The following is a 26668-nucleotide window of genomic DNA, read 5'->3' on the forward strand; positions in this document are numbered from 1 at the left end:
AGAGAGAGGGGAAGTGAGGGAGAAAGAGGGAGAGAAACATCGGTGCAAGAAATATTGATCAGTTGCCTCCCGAATGCACCCTGACCTGCTACGGAACCCAGGCATGTGATTTTAACAGGAATCAAACAGGAAAACTTTTACTCCGTAGGACAATGCCCAGCCGAATGAGCCACACTGGTCAGAGCCAAAGTGCTTTTAATAGTACCTGAAGAATTGTATATATTTGGAAAATGCTAATTATTGTCATTTACCATTGTTAGCATGGAAAATAATACAATCATTAACAAACAATAATACAGGAATAAACTCTGTGTTTCTTGGACTCACAACCGCAAACCTACTTTTGCCTCACCCTATGTGCAGAGTCCAGTTTTATTGACTCATTTGTAAGCAATGACTCTGAGCAAATAGGCACTTCGCAAATATTTATGGGACGAGGGACACTCTGCTATGTGCTGAGGGTACAAAGTGGAATAAGATGATGTCCCTGATGTTGAGGAACATAGTCTCCCAGAGAAATTCTGATTTATTTGACTTTATTTCCATCACCCTCATGTGGTTCCTGGTATTTAAATCTCCAGGAAATACGTGCTGAGCGCATTTCTGTGGAAGGAATCAGGAACTCTCCTCACCCCACCCAGACGCAGTAACGAAGGAAACGGGATGTCCCTTCACTTTTCCTGGTACCGCGAAGATGTGGAGGAAAGAACGGCATAGGAGACTTTTCTGCACCTAATGCCAAAGGTCTCTAAAAGTCTACGTTTGAGGAAAGATGAATTTGTTCTTGTAAACATCCTCTGGTGTCCACTCTATCGTGTGTATTGAAAAACAATTTCAGGAAAAGAATGAGAAAGAAACCATGGCTCCAAATGACAGAGAAGAACCTTGCAGATTTCTTCTGTCATTGCAGCTCAGAGTAGCTGGCAAGCCAGCAGGAAAACAGAGCAGGAGACACGGTGTGGTCTCCTGAGTCATTCCTCTGGCCTCCTCCGTGGTTTGCAACATTCTCCATTCTTCAGCTACACAGACAGAGCTCTCAGGTCACAAGCTGAGAAGGTCAGACTCGGTGAGCATGGCCAGCCCTTCCTCCTGCCTGCTCCTATGCATTAGAGTGTGGCAAAGACTTTTACAAATCAACAGGGTGGTTTGTTTTTTGTTCTTGTTTTTAGCCCAGAGGCAGTAGAAACCAGGAACATTTAAAGAAAATAAAAAGACTGATTTAGGACAACGTAAAGGCCTCCCTGCCTATTGCCCTGGACGGAGTGTATAGAGCTGCACATAGGTGAGGACCAGTGTCAGAGTGGGGGTGTGTATATATTATTTATTTGTTTGCTTTGAATTTTATAAGTTTCTTTGAGCCAAATTGATGCCAATTCTGGGAAGCAAGATCTCAAGTGCTCTCATGTGTGTCTTTTTAAAAGGGCCGACAGTAGAAGTTTACATGTCATTGTTCTGCAGCTTACAAGCTTACAGTACACAAGGCACGGCCATGCACATTATCTCAAGTGGCTCAGCCAGTGTCACACAGAGCTAAGACGGAAAGGAAGATGTCTTGCATTTGAAGACCAGCTCTCTTTGAATTAAACCTTTATGTCTTGAAAAGAAATTCTTCCTCTTCCATATCAAGCCATCTTCCTTAGTGTTTTCCTTCTATCTGAAAAGCATTTGCTTTATGGATCTTAAAAAGCTCTTCATCCCTTTTCCCCAAAGGTGCCACTTTTGGTATCTGAATTTTTTATCCCCTCAGGGGTGGAGGTAGATGCAGTAGCTGATGCATTTTGCAAGCCTCCTGATGCTCTGAATATATTATAGTCACGGTCAGCTTCATGGGTGTGCCTTTCGGGCAGGTGCAGAGGTCCTGATGCGTTAGAAGGGTCTCGTATTTAGTTCAATGCTCTGCTTCTGCCATCTTCAAAGTCTCAATAATTTTTACATTGAGTACCACAAATCATGTAGCCACCTCTGACTGACCCAATTGGTTTTCTAAGAAACCACATCCCAATGGCTGGTCTGAGAATATTGTTTGATTTCTCCCAGTTTCTACAGTGTACGTGACATGCCTGCCTAGAGTGGATTCCAGGTGGACAGGGAAATAATAACATTGATGTAGCTTATTGCAGTTTACAACCGACATTTACATGCATTATCTCTTCTAATCCTCACAAGAAAATGTCAAGAGGCAAGCCTATTTAAGGCCATTAGAAATCCATCTACAGAGGCTGAAACTGATGTGACAGACAAACGTGTCTTTAAAAGTGAAAAGTCAACAGAAACACAGGACAGAGAAATTATCCAGATGTTATACAGCTGTGCTGCAAAGGAAGTTACAAAGGCAATAAAGGACTCAGCATGGAGTATGGCCAAAGGGATCATGGGAGAGAGAAACATTGTTGGGGGTGGGGGGGTGAGAGAGAGAGAGAGAGAGAGAGAGAGAGAGAAACTGCTCTGAGCACATCCTTGGAGCACCAGACACAAAGATCCTTCATGATCCCTCACAGTCCAGGAGTAAGAAGTTTGGTTGAAAACTCATTTGTCAAGGATCCTATCTGCCTAGTCACTTCCTGATTAGCAATTTGATTTGGTTTTGTCCTTTTGTTTCAGGAACAGATCAACACTGAAAGCACTGCTCAAGCCACCTTTGTATACCTTTGTAAGTTTGCTGGCCTGAGGACAGGAATCTGGAACTCAGTCCAAATACTACCTTTTGACAATCCTGCAGCCCTCAGATTGTGGGTTTTACTTGCTTCCACTTAATTGTCTTTTTTTCTTAATCTTATTGATTTGGAGAGAGAGATCAATTTGTTGTTCCACTTATTTATGCATTCATTGGTTGATTCTTGTATGTTCCCTGAGGGGGACTGAACCCACAACCTTGGCATATTGGAATGATGCTCTAACCAACTGAGCTATCAGTCAGGGCTCTACTGCATTGTCTTGACTTTCTGATCTCCTGCCCCTACCTGCCCCATTTGCACAGCTCTGGTTCCAATGTGGCATCTGAAGCTCAGGCCACTGGGGGTACTGCACTCAGGGCTGGCTGGATTCGAGTGGAGGAGCACGATGAGCTGTAGCCTTGTCCTTGGGATGCTGTCATTAGTTTTTACTCCAGAGTTCAGACAGGCCCAATGCCCCAACTCTATTGTCATGCTGTTTTCATTTTTTTACTTATCTTTTTAAAAAGATTTTATTTACTTATTTTTAGAGAGAAGGGAAGGGAGGGAGAAAGACAGGGAGAGAAATATCAATGTGTGGTTGCCTCTTACACATCCCCCACCAGGGATCTAGCCCACAACCCGGGTATATGTCCTGACTGGGAATCAAACTAGTGGCCCTTTGGTTCTCAGGCCGGCACTCAATCCACTGATCCACGCCAGCCAAGGCTCACACCACTTTTAAATCCTGTATTGTAAGGGTTTTCCTACATGGATTCAAAGTAAAAGTGACCTAGAGAAAGACTGGATTGCTGTCCTCCTTTCTTTTCCAGTGTTCTCAGCACACTCCTAAGATCACCTATGGCTTTGTAGCCAAACTCTCAACATTTGAATTTTTCAAGACTTGGGGAGAAAAAAGGGATTTTCTGTAGAAGCCTGAATTCTCTTGGACAAGGTGTAAATAGGATTTCTATTAAGAAACTGTTCTGCCCTGACTGGTGTGGTGGCTCAGTGGCCTGGATGTCATCCTGCAGACAGAAAGGTTGCCGGTTTGATTCCCGGTCAGGGCACATGCCTGGGTTGCAGGCCAGGTTCCTGGTTGGGGGTGTGTGAGAGGCAATCAATTGATATTTCTCTCTCACACTGATGTTTGTCTCCCTCTCTTCCTCCCTCTCTTTTCCTCTCTCTAAAAATAAATAAAATCTTAAAAAAATAAAAAAGAAAGAAACTGTTCTCCTGGGGTGGAACTATGGTTGCTTTTTAGACAATAGATGTCACTAAAGGTCAAGCTTTTGGCCAACGTGTTTATTGAATGTGTGGCTCTTTAACCAAAACTTCTATCACTTCAGTGAAGATCGAATTTAATTTTCTCCAGGTTTTGGAACAAATCACTGTTTGGGTTTCTGAAAGAACAATCTCCTGTTTCTCTGTCTTCTGAGAAATCATGTAAGAAAATCCAGTTAATGATCTGGTTACTTAAAACCACTCGGATAGTTATTTGCTTTGCCAAGAAGAAAGCCTTGGGAACAAGTGCTGAGGGTGTGTCTTTGGTTCCAGATTAAGTGTACAGAGTAAGTTGTGTACTTTTTTCCCCTCCTGTGATCTCACTTCACAAATCCCTTCAAAATAGTAGGTTTATGGGAGGGAGACTGTTAAGCTGCTTTTGCTGCTAGTAAAATGATATGGGAGGGAGTAGGGGCAGTTAGTACTGTGGAGCCCCTCTGTATACAGGCCCATTGCATATGTAATCTCATTTATCCCTCATGGCAACCTTGGCAGGGCTGGAGTTCAGGTTGCCCACACATAGCAGAGAATCAGAGTACAGTAACTTAGCCAAGATTCCAAACAAGAGAAAGTCAGACCTGGAATTCCATTCCAGGAATCTTTAATGCCCCAACTTCTGGTGTTTCTGTGACGTCAAACCCCCTTTATATACAAATGAATACAGGAATGGTGAATCCAATCATGGTGCCCCCATCAAGATAAAAAGATAAAAGAGCTTCATACTTAGGAATAGTTTATGAATGGGCGGAATGAAATATGAGATGTATTGCTGGAACTGAAGTTAAGGACAAAGTTCGTCAAGCTGATATTGAGCCAATGTGTTTTTTTCTTTAATTTTATTTACTTATTTTTAGAGAGAGGGGAAGGGAGGGAGAAAGAGGCGGAGAGAAAAATTGATCAGTTGCCTCTCCTGTGTACCGACCCTGACCTGGGGACTGAACACGCAACCCAGACCTGTGCCCCGATGGGAATTGAACCGGTGATGTTTCACCTTGAGGAATGATGCCCAACCAACTGAGCCACACTGGTCAGGGCTGAGCCAATGTCTTTTGACATATGTAGAAATTTCCCACTTTTTAGGCTCATCAGTGCTTTGAGAACAAGAGCACAAGAAAGAAATAATATAGGACGAGGAGCTACTTAACTGCTTGCTTTGTTTATCTGGTCTCTAATGACTTGTCACATGTAGTAGAGATGGACCTGTGATTTCAGGTTCAGGTGAAAAGTGCCTGCCACTTTACAGACCGTAGGCAAGTTGAGACGGAGACTTGCTGCTCACTCTGAGTCCTGCACCTTTTATTCTCCCAGACACTTCCCTCAACTTTTCTCCCAAAATATCACAGATGCAACAAATTGCTTTTCCTAACAGTCTCTGTATTCCAATGGTTTTATTGCTTTCCTTTTCCCTGAATTATTGCTTTGCTTGGATTCTCCTTCATTTTGTGGCTATTTGTACACATGTCTTGTTTTCAATGTTGAGCTCTTCGGGGATAGATGATGTTGTTTATCTGTGCTTCCTACAGTTTAGCTTGCATAATTCGCATAGGTTTTTAGCTTCAGAAATACACTTGAAATGGTAGTACACATAAACTTTTATTTCTTGCTTATTTTTACATGTAACTATTATAGCATATGTTGTATAGTCTTTATAAACTTTTAAAGTGTTGTGAAGTAGTTTTAAATTATAAACAAAAAAGAACTTTTTATTTGTGAACACTTTGGTTCTGCTTCTATTTTCCAGCAAGGAATTAGGTAATTGAAATAGAACACACATTGAAAAGACTTGACACATTTTGCTACATTGATTTCCAAAAGAGTTTTGTGGACTATGGTGGGCAGAATCCTAAAATGGCCCCTCCCGATTTCTCACTCTCACCCCAGGACCCTGAACATGAAGAGGTACCCTGCCTACGATTATGCTGCATCACAGCCAAAGGGAGATTTGGGCCTAATCCAATGGCATGAACCTTTTCTTATAAAGCAGACTTTTCTCCAGCTGGTAGCTAGAGGACAAGTTGGGAAGATTCTGTGCATGAAAAGGATTCAGGGTTACGAATGTCAGCTTGAAAGGAAGAAGGAGGGACATTCACAAGACCAGAGTGTGGCTTCTCAGATCCGAGAGTGACCCCTGACCCACAGCCAGGAAAGAAGGCAGAGACCTCATTCTAATAGCCACGAGAAACTGAATTCTGCCAGCAACCTGAGTCCTTGGAAAAAATTATTCCTCAGAGTTCCCAGGTAAGAGCTAGCCTGGCTAACACCCTGATTTTGACCCTAGGGGACCCTAAGCAGAGGACCCAGTCAAGCCCACCTGGACTTTTGACCTATGAAACTGTGAGATAATAAATGGGTGCTATTTTAAGCTGTTAAATTTGTGGTCGGTTGTTACGTAGTAATAGAAAATGAACATGCTGGCGGACTCTAGAGCAAGTATGTACTACATGAAATTGTCCGTGTCACTAGAGGTAGCAGTGAATAACACTCCAGAATGTTGTGCTATATTAAGAGCCTTTGCTAAGACCATGTTGATTAAATTTGTTTTTCTTTGATTGCTGATGGGAATGAGTAAAAAATAATAATAATAATTTTGTGGTCTTCTGATAGCATTGGAGAAGGGAACTAATGAAAAAAAAAGACAGGAAATTCTTGGTGAGAGATGTGATATTGAGAGAAAGAAAACAATTACAGAAGAAGAGATTCTGTGTAAAAAGAGTGGTGTGTTGAATCTGGTTTGTCCCAGCTTATGAAAGCCATTAATTTTTTAGAATTTTTTTAAATTAGTTGTTAGACACAAGCTGTTATTAAAATTTAAGTTATAAAATTAAAAAATATATACATTAAAAACTTAGGTAACAAATATCCAAAACTCATCACTCCCTAATTATTTTGCATTTTATTATTAGCTATGCTATTGAGGTTATTTATATCAAATGCATCTGTACAGTAGAAAAACTGTATAATGGTTCACTTCACATTTCTTTCCATCTCCACATTAAGTGACATCACAGCTGAAGCTTGACATTGCTTCCCACCACTGGCAATGGTGGGAGTATTTATACCACGGAAGCTGTCAAATGCCTTTTCTGAGCCAAAGAGATAACACAGAAGTTTTTCTGAGACTTGGATCAGAGGTAGGGTCTTTTTCCTATTGGATGTGAATCCAAGAGGAGGCAAAGTCTGGCACACTGGCAGCCATCCTGCCAACGTGAGGAGTGTCCTCTAGTGAGAACGGAGCCAACATAACAAAAGATAGGTGAGAGAGACAGCGATAAACCAATGCCGATGCCATGGTGTGAGCCCTATGTCCAGCAGCACCTGATCCCACTTCTAGCCCTAGACTTTTTGACCGAGTGAGCCAATAAATTCCTTTTGCATTTAAGCTAGTTTAGATTGAGTATTCTATCACTTATAACTAAAAATGGCCAAAAGGATACAAAAGAATTTGCATCAGGTCCAGAATCACTCCTAGCCACCTAAAAGTCGTAACTGATAAGAATAATTTAGAGGCATAGTAATCCTCCTGACCTCAGTCTTGTTCTGTTCCTACATTATAATTCTGTTTGACACACACGTATTTACTTTACTTAAGGGTTTAATAAGCCTTGTGTATATCATTTTCCTTGCAGGCTGGGATCACAATGAACACTCAGTTATAGTGAGAGGCACTCTTCTCAGGCTCTCTCACAGCTCCCCAGCCCTCCCCGCCTCTTCCTTGATATTGAAAAGCTTTTGTTTTGGGCGGCAGAGCCCCAGAAGATGAGTCATGACTTCCTAACCCCTCACAGTCGTCTCCTGATCCTTTACCAGACAGAGCTGACCCTTGAACAACCTGGGGGGAAGAGGGACAAACTCCCCCAAACTCGAAAATCTGTATTTAACTTTTAACTCTACGGTAGGCCCAGCACATCTGAGGTTAGTTTAACCCTTCGAGGCGAAACCCACAGATACAAAGAGCCAAGTGTATTGACCGGGGAAAAAAAGATCCACGTATAAGCGGGTCCATGATGTTCAAACCTATGCTGTTTAAGGGTCAACCGTCCTGCTCTCAAGTGTAGGCATGAATGCTTGTGTCTCATTTTTTAACAAAAAAGTTTAAAAAGTAAAAAGAAAATAGAAAGGCCTATAGAATAAGGATAGAAAGAAAGAAACTATTTCTGTACAGCTATACGATGTGTGTTCTAAGCTGTGTTATTACGAAGGAGTTGAAAAGTTAAAAAACTAGAAGTTTATGAAGTAAATAAGTTGTGGGAGGCTAACGTTAATTTGTTATTGAAGAAAAATACTGTTTTTTTTTACAAATGCAGTGTAGCCTAAGCGTACAGTGTTTGCAGAGCCTGCAGTAGCGCCCAGGTACCTATGTCCTGGGTCTTCACGTTCCCTCACCACTCACCCACTGACTCACCCGGAGCAACCTCCTGCTCTGCAAGCTCCCTTCATGGTAAGTGCCCTAGACAGGTGTGCCACTGGGTTTTTACTGTAACTTTTATATGTTCAGATACACAAATGCTATTGCTGTAATTCTCTACAGTATTTAGTACAGTAATATGCTGTATAAAGTTATAGCCTAGGTGTGTAGTAGGCTGTACCATCTAGGTCTGTGTAAGGGCATTCTATGATAGTCGCACAATTAAATGGCCTAAGACACATTTCTCAGAAAGTATCTCCTTCATTAAGTGGCGCTTGATTGTACCAGTGCATACAAAGTGCTCAGAAATAGTTTGGTAATAAGTCCCCATAGAATTATCTGGTCTCAATTTAATTTTATTTCCAATTTTGAAATTATTTTCAGTGAGCTGGAACCCTTTTGCCCAGCCTTTTGATGTATTTCCAGTCCACAAGGATGCTCTTAATATTTCCAAGTTATTTGCAAACAGAAAACCAAAAAGTGACTATGTTTCCAAGCACATATTTACCTGTTCAGACATTTGCTAGCACAGTATTCAGCAGAAGTCTGCGAATAATGTGACAGGACTAAAAACAAAGGAGGAAAGATGTCAGACTGAACTGACACGCAGCGTGAACTTTCTTTTCAGGCTCGCATAGAGCAACAGCATAATTTTTCTCAATATTTAAGGTCATCTTGACCTAATTTAATCCTTAACTGTGTATCATAAACACCTATTTTTGGAAAACGATTTCCAGGCTACACAAAAAAATGTCAAACTCAATCTATCAGAGCTTTAGAATTATCAGGAGAGATGAAAAACACAGTATAAACAAAATTACTTATTTTTACAGGCTACCCTTTGTAATTACACAGCAAGAGATGAGAAATTCTTCCATTGATGTAGTGGGTATCTTACATATTTCCAAGAATTACAAGGGGAACTAACAGAGCTTCGATATATTTTAAAGAAATGGTTTTAAACGATCAAAAATCTTGAAAGCATATTGCATCCGTGAGTGATACACATGGTCCCTTAAAATTTTTAAAAAATTAGGCCAGCAAACCACAATCCAATGGCCAATTCTGGTCCATCATCAGTCTTTGTACTTCCGTAAGCTATGAATGGTTTTTATATTTTTAAGTGATTAAAGAAAAAAATCAAAAGAAGAATAACATTTTATGATATGTAAAAATGATCTTAAATCCAAATTTTAGTGTCCACAAATAACATCCCACCTTTTGTCACAGATGGCGTCATTCATGCCGCAGTAAACATTCATGCCACCACTCTCATACACAGAGTTGAGTAGTTGTAGAAAGCCTAATGTATCTACTCTCTGGCCCTTTCCAGAGAAAGTTTGCCAACCTTTAAAAGCTTTCCCCTAAAGAAACACTGAGGCCCTGGCTGGTGTGGCTCAGTTAGTTAGTGTTGTCCCATAACTGGAAGGTTGTGGGTTCGATTCCCAGTCAGGGCACATGCCTAGGTTGTGGGTTCAATCCCTGGTCCAGGCACAGGGGCATGCGACTCCACCCCTGCCCCCGCAACCCCCCAGCTCTGGACACAGACGATCCCCAGTCTGGCACTGATCTCCAGCACTCTGGGCACGTACGGGCATGTTGTACCAATCACATGATGTTTCCCTCTCTCCTTTCCTCTCTCTTTAAAAGCAATGAAAAAAAAAATGTACTTGGGTGAGGATTAAAAAAATGATTAAATGAAAAAAGAAACACCAAAGCCTTCTGTAAACCAAAGACTTCCTCACAGAGATTTCTTGTATAACACACATCGTGTTTAAAAAAAGAATTAAAAAAATGCACAAGTTTAGTAAAGATAATACAGTTACCATATCACAAAATAAAATATTAGGCATGCCTTTATTAGGTTTAGAATGTTTCTTTTCCCACTTTATACCAGTGTAGCATAATTATTAAGAACATGTACTATAGGGTCATTCTTTTTCCTTGAATCTTGATTAGCTTTCTGTGACCTTAACCTCTTGTAAGCCATGGGCTTCCCGTAAAAACAGAGTGATAATGGTACCAACTACATGAAGTTATGGCAGTTCTAAGTAGGGTGATCTCTTTTGAAAGATATTGTTTAGCTCAGTACCAGGCACATAGTAGGTGTGCAATAAATTTTTTTATAATTATCATAGTCATCTGAAAATGTCACTTTCTAACCAGAAGTGGTTGTCCATTCCTGGTACTGCCTATAACTTGTGTTTTGACAAGGAAATCCATAAAACCCTACTTGGGTAATTTCACACAGCAGGGTCCCCCTCTCTGTATTATCTGCAAAAAACTGCCCCAGGTGCATGAATTCAAGCGTGTACTTGTCAGGAAAGTGGAGAGAGGGAGGCCTAGAATATCTAGAAACAAAAATCACAGGGACAAAAAGTGTTGGAAGGCTGGGCAGCAGCTGGATTAAGCTCATGAGTAGAAAGTTGGGATTTATCCATGTGAGACTCCATTCCAACTTTTTCTATGGGGAGTTCATGAAAGCTGTCTGAATTAGTAGCTAAAGCCTTTTTTAGAGTTTTGTTCATTTTATCCATTTTATGTTAAGGCCATTTTGTTTTTATTACTTGACGTCTTAGCTGAAGTTTCCAAACAGATAGGCTCTTAGAAAATCATGAGGGTGTAATGCTGCAAAGCCTGGAACGTCAGTGTTCTCCTCCCTACCAGCTTTGCTGCCATCTTCTGCCCGAGCTTCTTTTGCCCTTGGGAGCATGACGACTCGGGATCAATGCAGACAACCGGAGTCCAGCAAACACACGACTCCTCAGCTGTGATGCTACGTCCTTTTTCTGTCCTTGTCTCTAAACACACTGTGACTGTCTCAGCAGAGGGGGTCTCTTTTGCTCACCAGGGGCGATCTAGGGTCAATTGTTATATGGTTGAGGAGGAGAACCTTCTTTAGCTGCCCATAGAGAAAAAAAAAATCTCTGCCTGAAGAGAGCTATTGGGAGAAAAATCCCCCAACACAAACACCTCTCCCATCTCCTCATCCCCCCAAATCATTTACAGAAATATCAGAATTCCAGAAGGCAGTAGATGTCTCATACATTGCAGCCACAAAGTGGATTTCCTATAGGTCTGCTCCCTTTTTGGAAAAACAAATGACATAAAACAACTTGTACAAATCTTATTTTACTTCCTGTGTTTTCTATGTTGACATATTGGTTTTAGGAAAATCCCTCCTGATGTTATCCTTGTTCCTCAGTTATGTTTGAACAATTCTGATGTATTGGGTTTAGTCACTCAAAGAAGAGCAAAACACTTCAGCATTTTTATATAATGTAGTTGGAATCATGGTGAAGAAGAGAAATACAAACACCCACACGTCAACCTAGTGTGTGAGGATAAAACCCAAAACTGCAAGGCTCACACTCATGCCTGTGAGGGAAATGGGGTGGGGTGGCCTCTGTTTACTGGTAGGAGTAGCTCTCATCATCGTATTCCAGCTCATCTTCATCATCATCATCCAGCAGCCCATACTTAAATTTCCGGTAGACAGTGCCATCTTGGCCCATATAGACGATGTCGTCATCGTCATCCTCATCATAGTCACGGTCCCTGTACTCAATCACCTGGTCCTCTTCAAAGCTGGTGCTCTCTCGATAGTTGCTCTTATAGGAGGAATAAGACTTGCTCGGGTCAGCCAGCTTTTCATAGCCTGACTTCTCTGCTGGAGGGGCTCGGCCACGGGATTTCCTCCAGACGACCACAGCTACCCCAAGGAGAAGCACCAGCATAATGAAGGAGCTGATGAGCAAGGCCGTCTTGGAATGCTCAGGTGCAGACTCAATCTCCCTTGCTGGGAGGATGCACTCATCTGTTGGAAGATGACGCCAAAGGAAGAGGGGAGAGAGAAAAGATGGAATGGGAAAAATTAGTTTCTGAGGTTAAGAACTTCATATTTATCTTTTAAATCTAAAATGGTAGAACCACTCTCTGATTTTCTTAAAAGGCACGTCACTCTGCAGAGCTGTGCTGTGTGCTACATGCGAGTCCCAGTCTGTGTCAGATGATGCCATGAAACCCTTCTGGAATGAAGGTCAGTTTGAGATCCAAAGGGAGCCCCCTGTATCCCCATACCTCATGGGTCAGTTGCTAAGTGTCCAACTTTACCAATCAATTTTTCTATTTTCCTCCTGAGAAAAATATTCCATCTTGGGCCATGATTCACTGAATGCCAAATAACTAACTTTGACTTTTGCTAAGACTTGAGACCTTTCCCCAGCTACTCTTAAACCTGGTCCAACATGATCGTGCCTCCAATTCAAAGACAGAAGATTATTTATAACACCATTGACTCATTTCTGTGGGGTGCGTTAGATTTCTTTAAGTCAACATGTTGCTTGACAGTTGAGAAACTGAGGCCCATTGAGAGGAAGTGAATTTTCACATTGTCAGAGCTAAGAGCTTGTTTGTGGAACAATCAGAATTTGAACTCAGGGATCCTAACTTCATGATAGAATCTGGAGATGTTAGGATAAAACACTCTGACAACTGTTTTTGACTTTTTGGCATTCTGTGGCCTTAATCTAGGGAGAGAGGGAGAGAAGTACCACCTTTACAATTCTTCTATCATAATGAAGACTGCTGAAGTTGAGAGCTCTGCCTGTCATTCATCAGCCTCTGTTTTGATGCCTTAATTGAGAGCATGGACTAAAAAAACTGTCACAGAAGGAAAGATTAAGCCATAACTTCAGCAATGAGTTCACTTTTCTTATTTTTCACCCATTTATTCAAGTGGTATGACTTAAGTAAGCTGCCTAACTTTTTTTTTCTCTTTTTTAACACACCCAATGGGACTGCAAAAGAAGGTATAAGAGAACTAGAGAAAAAAACGAGCAGGCCATGTTGGATGTACAAGCTGAAATACACAGTTTTTCATAAATGTTTTTCGAGCCATCTGAGTCTTCCTCCAGGATTATTTTATGAGAGATTCTAGGTACAGTGTACATACTAGCTTAATGATGTAATACTGCTGCCAACTATTTTAAGGGCAATTATTTTTGCTTATTAGATACTGGCTGATTACATCTGATTCATCACCACTGTGTCTTCCTCTTTCGTTAGTGATAAACAAGTTTTTTATTTTATTGCAACTTTCATTCTCATGGGATTTTGCCCATTAAGCTAGTTTCTTTTCTAAAGTAACAGCACTATCATTATGGCTTTCATTAGCAATACAGCACAGAATTTTTCCCGGGAGGAAATATTAAAGCACCAGAGGGATGGATAAGCAATCGGTGTGTGGTACTTGGAGATAAATACTGCCTGAGGCAGAAGAATCAATAAAAGACCTTTTGAGGTTGGTTCAATTACTGGGGCGCCATACGCAATCACCTCTTACTGCCCTACAGTCTTAGGTCTGCAGAGTCAGGGGCGGCCTCTGTGATCTGGCCTCAGTAAAGAATTAGTAGGTAATCAAGAGTGTTTAGACTTTTGCAGAGTTGCCCCAGGTGGATCTTTGAGAGCCACAGAAGGCCCAGGAAAGCTGACTAACTAGTTTTTAATAAGAACAGTCTTACAGAAAATCTGCAGCCAACATGCACACATTTCTGGTTTCATTTAAAGCCATCAGTGTAATTAGGGTTATTATTCTTAGCTGACACAGCATGACTGTTAGGCAATCAGACCCTGAAGGTGGATGTATATGAGGAGCTGGGAAAATCAGCTGTTTGTGGGGGTGGGAGAGCTGAGAGAAGTAAATCATTAGTTTTTGAAAAGATGCTATTTAGAATTTAATTGAAAAAGCTAATTAGAAAAATAGAGTAGAGATGGCTGGTAGCAGTTATGGATTGGGGATCTACTTCATTTATAAATGTACATGCTTCCATAAATATGAGGTGTGTTTTTGTCAGGCCATGATACACCTGAACCCCAAGAAAATGATCTACTTCTGGACTAGAGAATTTATTTTAAGATATGACTTGTTTCCTTGCACAGCCACATCAAAATTACATATAAAATATAGAACAACCATCACTCAGAACTTTCAGAAATCGAGTTGAATGGAGGTCTGACAACTACAGGATTAAAGAAACCACATCCATCCAGACTGGTAAGTGGGGTGCAGATGCAGAACAGGCTGGTCCCACATCCATGTGTGGTGGATAAAAATTCTGGAGGGATATCTTGGGAGTGAAGAGTCCCAGCCCCATGCCAGGCCCCAGGCTCAGGGTCCCAGTGCCAGGCAGATAAGTCCCCACAACTTCTGGCTGCAAAAACCAGTGGGGGTTGTGTTGGTGGAAGAAACTTCTAGAGTCCCAAGCAGTTCCTCTTAAAGAACCCACACACAGACTTACTCAGACTCACTCCCTCTGATTTCCAGCACTGGGGTAGCAGCTTCAAAGGCATCAGTGGCATACAGGGAGGAACTGAAGTGTCTGACATTAAGGTGAGCAGAGGCCATTGTCCCTTTTCTAAACCCCCCCTCCACAGTGCCAGAAGGCTGGTTCCATATCTGAGACCCCATCAACCTGGCTAATGCTGTTTGCCCTGCCCTGGAGATCCCCAGAGACTCTGACTCATCCGACTTATGGGCCCACCCAAGCTGCTTTTCCATATGAATGGCTGGTCTTGGCTCATGCTTCACAACTTCTTAAATCCTCTCAAACAAGCAACAGACAAACTCAGTGAGCCCCCAGCCCTCATACCTCTTGCTAAGTGGCCCCAGGTATGGCACTAGAAGTAGCCACCCTAGATTCACAGCTTGGCTTGTCTGGGAATCTCCAAGCCCAACAAAGGTAGCAGCCATCTCAGATTGCTTTATAGCTCAGGCAGGGTGCCCCAGACAAAGCAGGTAGGGGCTGACCTTGGCCTGCACCACCTGGGAAACACCAGAGTCTGCCGACACAGTGGACAACTACAGACCACATCAGAGCACCACCACCCTGCCCCTGCACAGCTGATCCTCCACAGAGGATCAGAGAGAGAATCATGGATATGGAGAGCATTCTGATGGTCGCCAGATGTGAGGGGGGTGTAAGGGTGAAGAGGTGAGGGATTAAGAAATACAAACAGGTAGTGATAGAATAGCCATAGGGATATAAAGTACAGTGTAGGAAATGGAGAAGCCAAGGAACCTACTACACACGTGATCCATGAACAATGGTGGGAGGACTGCATGAGAGAGTTGGGGTGCTGGGTGGAGTGGGGCAAAGGGGAAACTGGGACAACTGTAATAGCATAATCAATAAAATATAATTAAAAACAAAAAAAAAATTTAGGAAGAAATGACTCCATTTGGAATCTTACTAAGTTTGTGGCCAATGAGGACCAAATACCCATATGGATAAAGGTGGGGGTGGAAGACATTTAGGGGGCTGGGAATTGGTTAAAAATGTTTGTTTCTTCTTAACCGTCAATGAAATCTCATTTCTATCATGCTTTAGGTCTCTAATGGGAAGGCTAGATTCAGGCTGATTTTTGTAGCATGATTCTTCAAGATAATATTTGCATCAGCTTCCTCAGTAGTTGATTCTTTTCCTTTTTTCTCAGAAGTGAAGAATAAAAAGAAAAGATTCGAATAAAAGAAATTCATAAAGATAAAACTCTAGGCCTACTTGAGCTCTAATGTTGAAGATAGCACAGTAGTGGAAAAAATGCAGGCTTCGCAGACCTAAATACCCCCATTCTAATTCCAGATGAGGCTCTTAACATTGGTGTGGACTTGGGCATGCTCATCAAACCTTTTGAGCCTCAGTTTCCTTATCTGTAAAATGGGATTAATCTCTTCTTATATGATGATGGGCAGCAAGTTTTATGTACAGTGGGCAGGCACACAGCAGGCATTCTATACAAGGATAGTTATATTGATTCTCCAGAACTTTCTATCCTTTTCTCCCTCCAGCTTCCATCAGCATCCTGAGGACACACCCTGCCTCTGCAGGCTGCTCTTCCTCTTCCCTCACCTGTGGTATCCTGGCAGTCACAGCACTCCTGGGCATTGCTGGGATCATTGGTGCCACAACAGTGCAGGCAGCGGCTGTCATCCATGAGCAGCAGCAGGTTGGCGGGGCACACAGTACAGTTCTTGGCACCAGGTCCTTTGCATTCTACACAGCTCTCGTGGCATTTTTCACAGTTAAATTTCTCCCCCTGTTAAGAACAACCAGGAAATTCCTTTTGAGTGAGGAGGGAGTTTCAAGACCCTAGAGATCCCACATAGGATTTCTATCTTATCTCCATAAGGAAAGGAGGCACATGGGGGACAAGAGAAAGGCGGTCTGTTCTGGATGAAAGACAGAACCACCTCTCAGCACTTGGATGGATTCATTGCTGGGCCTTTCCCTCTGAGATCCACTGGTAACATAACGGGAGAACAGGCCTCAAGAATAGCTCAGGTTACAAACTGATAGCTCATGCTGTTCCTGGTCAAGGACAAGTTTTGTCTGGCCCATTTTATGTTGACCTTCACAGATTAAAATTATTTTCATTCATGGCCCACATTTCAAAGTTGGGGTGTTCCACACGTAAATTCATCATTCCCACATGGCAATGTCACTTTTGTATCTGATGTTCTCCTATTTGATATAACCAGGGTTGTCCAGCCTTTTGGTGTCTCTGGGCCACACTTGAAGAAGAGTTGTCTTGGGCCACACATTAAATACACAAACACTAACAAAAAGTGCTGAAAAAAAAAAGGTTTTAAGTAAATTTACAAGTTTGTGTTGGGCTGCACTTATAGCCATCCTGGGCTGGTTGGACACCCCTGTCACTTGCTCTGATATCACCAACACACGGGTGAAACATCAGATTCCACCGTTCATCAGTCTTGCACAGGGGTTTTCTTTGACCAAGCACCTTCCACTCATTACCTGCTTGGCCTCTGTCCTAGAATAATATAAGCTGTGATTGTTTAACTAACACAATTCAATCTCAGTGGGAAGAGGATTGAGAGATGAGGAGAAAGTGGCCTCCCTCCTGACAAGTCGCTCCTTCACTGGTGCTAGAAACGTAGATGAGGAGAGAGCTCCCATTTTACTGCTTCACTTTGCAAAGATGGTGCAATAGAAAACGAAGGAAAGGACATTGTCTTTCTTGAGCACCTTGGCCTGTTTTGGGCACTGACAAAGTATTTTCTCAGCCATTATTATCTCATCAAATCCTGGATTAGGAGTCAGAAGTCCTGGGTTCAGTCCCAGCTTTGCTACAACACTCACTATTCCTGTGGTCTTTATGAACCATTGAACCTCTCTGAACCTCAGTTTCACCAAAGTGTAATGAGGGCCAATGTCAGAATGTAAAGAGAGCTCATACGTGAACATGTCGGGTCACGTTCATTTCCCCATGAGACATTTACTACATTTCTGGAGTTTGGAAACACAATCAAGAAGTTAGCGGATTCAGAAATCCATGGTTTCTAGGCAAGCAAATGAAAATATATCTTAATACACTGTGGAGAGGTAGAGGAGATGAAAAACATCAACTAGTAGGTAGTTCTAACATTATTCAGGTGTTTCACAATGGGGTAAGAAAGAAGATATTTCTAATTTCTGACACAGTATTCCTATGTAGACCTGAAACTTCTAAGGTCATGAGCAATGAATGTAGAGTTAATTCTGAGGCCCTCCTTACTTAACTTCCCCATTGTTTATCTCATATTTTCTTTGTTCCTTTGATTGAAATTAAAGCTACAGGTAAATAGCACCTTTAATCTCTGATGCAATAGATTTTAGAATATTACACCTGCACTACAGAGAGTATAGGAATTTTAGGCCTTTTTTTACTTTGCCTAGAATGACACACAGAAAGCAGCTCACTTCCCCCCGCGGGATGGCAGGAGGCACGCCATGCACAGCACTCAGTACCTCTCCCACTCTGTATTGCCCCACAAGACAGTCTGAGACGCAGATTCCTCCCGCGAGGTGGTAACTCCACACACAGGATAAGCACTTCAAGGGCTCTTTTCCTGAAAGAAAAAAAAAATGATTCTAAGTCATGGGACTGACCTTACATTTCTGCCTTTGTCTGGGTTCCAGAACACTTAGGAACAAGGAATATGTCAAGTGAATTGGAGTAGAAGGGTGAATTGATTGAGGATATTAAAAAAGTCTGTAAGACACCAAGTGAACACCTAGAAATTAACCATTCAGTTCAATCAATGTAAACTTTCCATTTGGGAACTGAGGATTTGGAGATGACAGATCTTTTATTAAAGCAAGAGGATTTTCAGAGAATGAGAAATCATATAGAGCATTTATAAAACCTTCAATTGTCATTCTGCTTATTTTCAGCTTGTATAGAGGACAAGGATGAATACCAGCTGATTTGGGGGGTCCCAAAACTCAGTGAGTACCTCATGATGAGGCAGATCCTAATTGAGGAACACCACCAGCCGTGAAACTTAAAAACTAGGGCTAAAAGAATATTCAAAATATATTTTAGAAAAGGTTTTATTTATTTGTTTTTAGAGAGAGGGTAATAGAGGGTGGAAGAGAGGGAGAGAAACATCGATGTGTGAGAGAAGCCACACCAGCCAGGGCTAGGGCTAAAAGAATTTAATAAATGTTTGTTCAATGGTTCTTAATTATGGGAGTGGTAGTGATAGTTTCCTTTGAAGTTCTCTTGAAAACAATAAAGCCTCTTCTCAGAAATTTGACATCCTATTTGTTTATTTTTTAAAAAATAAAACTAAGGCTCAGATAATGACATCACTCATTCAAGGTTACATAGGTAATGGTTGAGTCATGATTCAAATTCATGTTTGTTGACTCATACTCCAGTGCTCTTTCTGTCCTACTGTCTACTTGAGCACAGGAACCACCAAGTAGAAGAGGGCTGGAGCTATAACTTCTGGAAAGTGTTTGGAGACAGGAGTCCTGAGTTCTAGTTCATTCTCTTAGGAAGGCCCTGACATTGTTGCTGAGAACTTTAAAGCAAGCATAGAGACACACAGCACATGGAATGTGCCTGGTACTGTGACTTGGAACTTGCATAGGTCTTCCAATCAGAAGCATATTATTGTAAAGAGTGGTTAGTTAAACTCAACTGGAACTGTGAATCCTGTCCTGCAAATTCGCTATGGAGTTAACATTTCATGTCTAATCTGCGAGCTCAATCATTCATAATGTTTCCATGGAAAATGAGTTTTGAGCTATAAACAACATCTTAGAGAATAAACCTTTATTACTCAACCGCTGCTTTGCTTGGGGCTGCCTGTAGTGATATAAATTCAAAGCCATTCCATTTTTATTTTACTTTTAGCTTCATACAGAATTTCCTACATGTCCAGAACATAATTATAGTCTCTGATGAAAGAATTAATCTTCCCCTACTTCCTTCCTTCCTGCCCTACATTTTTCTAAAATATAGCTTACATGTCTTACTCCAATTTTAGAAGACAGAGTGTGAGGTTTGTTTTGATTCTTGTTTTCTTCATGAAGAGAAATTAAAGGTAGGAAAAATTAAAAATTAAAGAAAGAATGTTAGGTTACAAAATGTGTGCCTTAAGGTTGGTTATATTTTTCAGAAGACCAGCAGCATTTTGGCTGAGGCCTAGATCCTGGGCGATCCCGGAGGGTACTACCTGTCACCTTGGGTAACAAATCAGTAACTCCAATTACATCTCCTGCATTGATTTACTGCAAAGCCTCCGTACGCAGGGCACCCAGAGTCTTTTGCAAAAGGCAGTTTGTAAGTTTCCAGAATGTTTTCCATTGTTTTCAAGTTTAACATCCTACATTTATCATTGCTTCTAAGGATCTGCAGGAGCCTTGGGGCCTATAAAGACAGCTCTAGTATTTCCTTAAAATTCAGAGCAGCTCACCATCTGCTCTCCCTTGGACTGACCCCCATAGGATGAATTCACCAATGAATTGATTGAGCAACCTCCTGGGGGCTGTTCATGGCATTATTCACACACAGAGAGGAAGCTCAGGAGATTTAGGAGGGTTTGGCTTCTCGGCCTGGATTTTTATTTCAAACAATTTTGTAAGGAGGATAGATAAAAAGTTAAATGTGTAAAGGCAAGAAATGAGCTAATTATGGAAGAACCAGTTGCATACAAACATACATACATATGAAGCCTTGGTATACTGTCCCCCTGGTCCCCCTCCCCTGCAGCTTAGTGCTTTTATACTTTTTTTAATATCCAGATATTATTAGGGAGTCAAGTGTGAGTAAAATACAATCTAGTTGACAGACTACTTATGTAGGTTGCGAAATTTTCCTTTTATCTTTCATGATAATGTTTTAAGAAGAAAGGAATTGGTACTTTTTTCAATCAGCATATAGTGCAAGAGAAAACCTGTCCCCAAATTTTGTACACTCAAAATCCATAGTTTACATTAGGGGTCACTATTGGTGGTGTACATTCTATGAATTTGGACAAATGTATAGTGACATGTATCCATTGTTACAGTATCACACAGTGTTTTCACTGCCTTAAAAATCTGTGCTCAGCTTGTTCATCCTCTTCATCCCCTGTCCCTGGCAACCACTAATCTTTTTACTGTCCCCATAGTTTTGGCTTTTCCAGAATGTCATGTAGTTGGAATCATATGGTATGTAGCCTTTTCAGACTGGCTTCTTTCACTTAGTAGGAAGCATTCCAGTTTCCTCCGCATGCTTTATGGCTGGATAGTTTGTATCTCTTTAGTATTGAGTAGTATAGTCTGGATGTATTGATGAACTTTTGGGACTAGAAAACCATCATCCTTAATCTACCCAGGAAATCTGAAACCCAATTAAAGAAATTTATACTTTTTAAAAACACCATATGTACAACATCACTAATAATTTCTCTAATCCCCACAAAATTCTTAAAAAAGCTGGTGTTTTGTTTGAATGACCTTAATGATGGTTGACTGATTATGATTAGAAACCAATTTTTCTCCTCTTCTCCCCACTAGCCTACTGCTCTGCACTAGGGGTTGGGTTACGGTTTTCAGATTTAGCAAATGAATATACAGTATTTCATCTGGCAATCCTAGTTGGAAAAAAGCCCCACACATTCGGTAATGGTGGTACCAGGAATACCTTCAACTTTTCAAAAAACCTAACAGAAGGCCAATATTTACCATGATATGCCAGTGCCAACCGTCCACCACCACTGCACCCCCAATTCAATGTAATCTCTCATTTGTCATTTTATTCTGATTACAAGTTTTGAGCAGTAACTATATGTGGCTCTGGAATGGAACTCCGCCCCCCCCCATTAATAATTACTTAATGCAGTTCGTTTGGAAAGGAAATGATTTCAAAAGTTGGAGTTAATTGCAAGTGAGTGAAGAGTGTGAATCACTGCAGTGTTTTCTCGGAGTTGTCTGGAAGTGGTGGGGAGAGGCACATGCCGGGCTTGAGATGGGACTCTGAGATGCCTCCTGTGCTCCAACCAGAGCAGCTCTTCCTTGATCAATTTACATAAGAGCATTCAGGCCACGATTTCATCCGAAAATGTCACCTGGAACCATTGTTCTAAATTAGAGATGCGCTATCCAAAACATTAGCCAATAGTCACCTGTGGCTATTGAGCACTTTAAATGTGCCTTGCCCAACTTGAGTTGTGCTGCACATGTGAAATAAACACCAGATTTCAAATACTTGGAAAAAGCCAATGTAAAATACCTCAATTTTATGTTGTTTACATGTTCAAACGATACTATTTTGATGTTAAAGAAAATATATGAATCAATTTTGTCTATTTTTTTTTAAATATGACTACTAAACATTTAAAAAATTACATGTATGGCTTGCATTAGACTTCTATTGGATAGTGTTGAAACACCATGCCTGAGATACGTAAATGAAATGCTAGGACTGGTCTGAATAGCACGCGCTCATTCCCAGGGTAGTGTAGATTGTCCCCTAGTCTAGGCACTTTCTAGCTAAGAGTAATTTTTTAAAAAAGGTTTTATTTTTAGAGAGAAGGGAAAGGAGGGAGAAAGAGAGGGAGATAAGCATCGATGTGTGAGAGACACACCGACTGGTTGCCTCTCCCTCCACCCCAGCTGGGGCCCTGGCCCGCAACCCAGGCGTGTGCCCCACTGACCGGCAACCAAAGGGGCGACCCTTTGGTTCGCAGGCTGGCATTCAATCCACTGAGCCACACCAGCCAGAGCTAGGAGTAATTCAATGTTTATATCACCGAGGGTCACTCTCTCCAGTTTTTTCCTCCCTTCTCAGTTTGAAGACATTTCTTGAGGTTACCGTTGCAATCAGCAGAGGGAAGTAGGGCCTGTGACTGGCCGCGTTTTTCAGAGAAACGCCGGATCCGAGCCCAGCGCAGGCCGAGGCAGCGCCCCGCCGCTCCCAGGCAGCCCGAGGGACTGCAGGTTCCCCTGAGCCAGCAGGACCTTTCCCTTTTCCAGTCTGATCTTTTTTTGTAGCTTTTCCTGCTCCTCTGTAGCTTCCGGGGCCCTCTCTCAGGGCGTCGACGGAGTTCACGGTCCCTCGGGTTTTGTTCCCTCTTGTGAAACTCCTCCTCTCTTTTTCTTTCTCCAATTCTTCTGGTTCTGTCTCCCCCGCCTCTTCACCTCGGCGTTTACTGTTCTCTTTGCTGTTGCAGCTGCCGAACTTTCTGCCTCCCGGGTTGCTGCTTCCTGGTTAAGGCACCAGTCGCGGGTTTGGGGGCAGCAACAGAAGCCTCGAAGCTGCGGGCGGGCCACGCCGCGCGCAGTCCAGCGCTCCCCTGCGCAGGCGCTCTGGGCCGGCGCGGAGCCCGCGCACGCGCGGACCGGGACGCAGCCCTGGAAGGCCCAGGGTCCCACGAAACAGAACGTGCGGGACTTCCGGCCTGGCCTCTGGTGGTGGGGGTTCAGCCCCAGCTCCGAGCTTCCCTGCTCGTGGCAAACACCGTGGCCGGAACCTTCTTGTCGCACTTTTCTGAGCCTCGTTCCTACGGGGCGAACTGTTTGAGGACAGTCCCTCCGGGGAAATCGTGACGGCCCCTTTCCCAGCGGCGCCGTGGGAGAAGGAGCCCCAGTCCTGGCTGGTGCGGACATCGATTTTGAGCTTGGTGGCGCACACCTGGAGAATATTTTGCCGTCGAGGCAGGCGATTTGACCAGACTCTCGTTCTCCACCCCACCCTCGAAGCAGGTGAAGGCCATGGTGCTCTTGGAAATCCGGAGGGCGGAGAACTCCTTGCCCGTCAGCCTTTCCATCACCTCCCAGTTGAACGTGGACTTCCCCGCTGCTTCAGCTGCGGAAGGGCCACGCGGATAGTCATCTTTGTGTTGGGCTTGAGGTGGAGGCCATACAGAGGACACAACTGGACCATCTGAGAAGAGTCGTGGACTAGGGTCGCCGCTGCCATAGCTGGGGTGTTGGGCCGGCTCGGGGCTCTGCCTGAATCCCAGGCCACTGCTGCACGGGTTGGAGCCTGTGGCTGTCCGCACAGGATCCCGGATCCCAGCAGGTACGAATGACCTCCCTGCGTGGTTGGTGCTGCCACCGTCTGCTGAGGCGCCCCTGATGTGACCCGCTGCCTCCGCCTGCCCCGGTGACAGTGCTCCGTGCTAGAGCTACAAAGGTAAGACACCAATTTGTACCTTCGATGACCTCAGTCTACAATGAGGGACATAGAATAAGTAAACCATTACTAAATATGCTGTCTGGGCTGCAGGGACCTTGACTGTCTTGTTCACAGTCGTGTGAACGTTGTCTGGGCCATAGTCGTGGCTAAATATTTGTTGACTTAATAAACAGATGAATGAACGCAGAGTACTGAAGGAACACACAGTGGAGGTTGTTAGGGTGGGCTTTCTAGAGGAAACATTGATTATAAAATTTATACAGAAAAAGGGCTAGAAATAGCTAACATAGTTTTGAAAAGGATAACAGGAATGTACCCTACCAGCTATCAATATTAACCCCAAAAGTTTTGACAATTGGAATATTGTAGGAGGTAGTGACCTAAGAAACTTCCAAACCTGTAGAGAATTTTTATGAGTTTATTTGAGACAAAGTGACAATTGGCAGGCAGCAAAATCTCGATGGACTGAGAAAATGCTCTGGTGAATGGCAGTTTTGCAGCTTATTTTATACATTAGAACCAAAGGAGGAGATGTAAGGAGAGTTACATGAAATCCAGTGGTGATAAGGGGGTAGGAGACAGCAAAGTGGGGAAATCTCTGGGATTGGATAAAAAGAAAAAATAGAGAAACACATACTCCGTTTACATCAGTGGGTAGAGGAGAGTTAATAATCCACATTTGCAGCACATGAGGTGATATTTGTGGAATAAGGTAACAGTGAGAGGATGTGTGGTCCCATGCTGTGGAGCAGGGAGTTGGTGGCTTGAGAAATCTGGAAAAGAAGATTACTCTGACATTTCAAAGTTATGTTATCTTTGGTGCAAAAGTCAATAGACAGGCTCACTTAAAGTAAAGACTGACCTTTGTCAAAGAATGCAGGGCTAGGACATGACTACCAGTTATGGTTCTTTTTTAGTTAGGAATTCTTATGTTCAGACCATCCTATGTGGTTTCTTTCAGTCTCTGAGTTTGTAGGGCCCTCCATGCAGGCCTCCCCTGAGCTTGTCAGGTTTAGGATGTGGCCCCTTTTTCATCTACAGAGGTATTTCTTTCCTGAATTTATCATGATCAATCACATTTATATGTCAAGCTATGGAGAAAAAATGAGCAGATAGGGACTTCAGAAAGATCACTCTGGCACTATTGTACAGGATGACCTAGGGGAAGAGCTCAAGACCAGAGCCGGGGGTCATGCTGGCTATTTCAGAAAGTTGGCTAGAGGTGATGAGAAAGGAGAATGAGGATAGTGAGAGTGCGGAAGGATATCTGAGTAGAGATGCTTAGGTAGCGAATGTTTAGGAGAGGCAGTTAACAGACCTTGAAGTTTACCATGGTTGAAGGGTAAGTGGGCTGGACAGGAGTCAAGGGGTAGATAACTTCAAGGTTTCGAACCTGGGCAGGTGGTTGGCGAGTGGACCCATTATCAGAAAGAGTGAATGTCGGAGGAAACCCAGGCTGTGTTTGTTCTGGGACATGTTGACTTTAAGGGGCAGATAAGTAGGTATCTGGAAACTAGCAGTGGAGCTTGGGAGAGTTTGAGGCAGCTATCTTAAGTAACTGTTGAAATGATGGAAATGTAATAAATGTTGCTAGGCACAGATTCCATGCTCAACAGGTAGAGAGGACAGACTAGGTGTAAAACACTTCCCGGAAGAGACAACACCTGTGTCTGGGTCTTGAAGGATGGGAGACTGAAGAGGCAGCCGTGTGGCAGCAGTGTAGCCCAGGTCAGAGGGCAGCTGCAGACTCGGAGAGAATACAGAGGGTGCTGATGCGGGAGAGGACTGGTTATGAGGTTGGCAAGCAAGGGGAACCACTAAAGGTCGTGGAAAAAAAGAGAGGGGCTAAGCAGGAAGGAAAACTTTGTACCTTTCCATTCACACACGCAAAACGATAGGTACACCCTCACCTTCGCATTCATGGCAGGTCGGATGGCATCTCTCACAGGTCTTTGTCCTTTGATCTGCATAGTAGTGCTCTGGGCAGGTGCGTAGACACTCTCCCTTGGAGTGGAGCAGAAAGAAAAACGTATCGCAAGTCAGGCAGTCAGTGGGCCGCGGGCCCCGGCAGGCCTTGCAGCTCTTGTTGCACCTCTCACACTGGCCAGTGGAGTTTTCTGCGTAGTATCTGCAACCAAGGAGGGAAGCAAAGACTGAATTCTGAGCTTTGCTCCTAAGTTGGGTGTGGTGGAAAAACCATGGTTATTCACACAGTGTCCATTTATAAGCTGGATGAATTTAGATTCTTTACTCATTAGATTTATTACTAACTATACTAATAGATCTAATGATTCTCAGTTTTCCTATCTGTAAATTAGGCATTACAGTCTCCCCCTGCCAGTTATGAGGATTAAGTTAGACACATGGAAGGGCCTTGTTCTTATCACATGTAGTAGCGTCACAATAATCATTAACTGCCTGTGCCTTCTACACACTCCTATGCTTCTCCACTTGAAAAATTCAAGCTGTAAGCTGTGTCGAATGGAATCAGAGAATGGAAGATGTTTTAAATGTACCTCTGAGTGGTTCTTCTAATTTCTCAGTTTAAAAGCCATCTGGAAACAGCAGGTGACATAAGTGATGTTGATGTTTTCATAATAACAGATGTAACTTCTATTGAAAAGATTTTTGTAGGCTAACTATAATAGTAATCACTGTTCACTAAGTTTCTACTATATACCTAATAGTACACTAGGAACTTCATAAACTTAATATTTCATCTTACTGAACCTAAAAATGAAACACTAGAGTGTGGCAATTAGGAGCTTGCCCTTTGAAACAAGGCTACATGGAGTCAAAGCCCAGCCATACCACGAATGAGCTGGGTGACATTGGACAAGTCACACAACTTCTCTGT

At 42.7% G+C, this 26668-nt stretch overlaps 1 protein-coding gene and 1 long non-coding RNA gene across 4 annotated transcripts in view; one reads left to right on the forward strand and one right to left on the reverse strand.

The window, feature by feature from the left end:
• Nucleotides 1-346: 346 nt before the first annotated feature.
• Nucleotides 347-26668, forward strand: part of LOC123479263 (uncharacterized) — a 32910-nt gene continuing 6588 nt past the window's right edge. Inside the window, exons 1-10 of the long non-coding RNA XR_008426798.1 lie at nucleotides 347-1066; nucleotides 1170-1282; nucleotides 2602-2650; nucleotides 4027-4222; nucleotides 5817-6173; nucleotides 8240-8373; nucleotides 12293-14395; nucleotides 16187-16344; nucleotides 18573-18626; nucleotides 22844-23808. This is a non-coding gene — a long non-coding RNA (uncharacterized lncRNA). The remainder of the gene's footprint in view (nucleotides 1067-1169; nucleotides 1283-2601; nucleotides 2651-4026; nucleotides 4223-5816; nucleotides 6174-8239; nucleotides 8374-12292; nucleotides 14396-16186; nucleotides 16345-18572; nucleotides 18627-22843; nucleotides 23809-26668) is intronic.
• Nucleotides 8714-26668, reverse strand: part of PCSK5 (proprotein convertase subtilisin/kexin type 5) — a 421805-nt gene continuing 403850 nt past the window's right edge. For all 3 annotated transcript variants that reach the window (XM_053923627.2, XM_045191544.2, XM_045191524.2), the window contains 4 exons: nucleotides 25722-25939; nucleotides 18147-18247; nucleotides 16248-16434; nucleotides 8714-12157 (listed from right to left, as the gene is read on the reverse strand). In XM_053923627.2, coding sequence (XP_053779602.1) covers nucleotides 11751-12157; nucleotides 16248-16434; nucleotides 18147-18247; nucleotides 25722-25939 — 913 coding nt within the window. In that variant the 3' untranslated portion in view covers nucleotides 8714-11750. The remainder of the gene's footprint in view (nucleotides 12158-16247; nucleotides 16435-18146; nucleotides 18248-25721; nucleotides 25940-26668) is intronic.

The sequence above is a fragment of the Desmodus rotundus genome, chromosome 1 (genome assembly GCF_022682495.2).
Source record: "Desmodus rotundus isolate HL8 chromosome 1, HLdesRot8A.1, whole genome shotgun sequence".
NCBI classification, from domain to species: domain Eukaryota; kingdom Metazoa; phylum Chordata; class Mammalia; order Chiroptera; family Phyllostomidae; genus Desmodus; species Desmodus rotundus.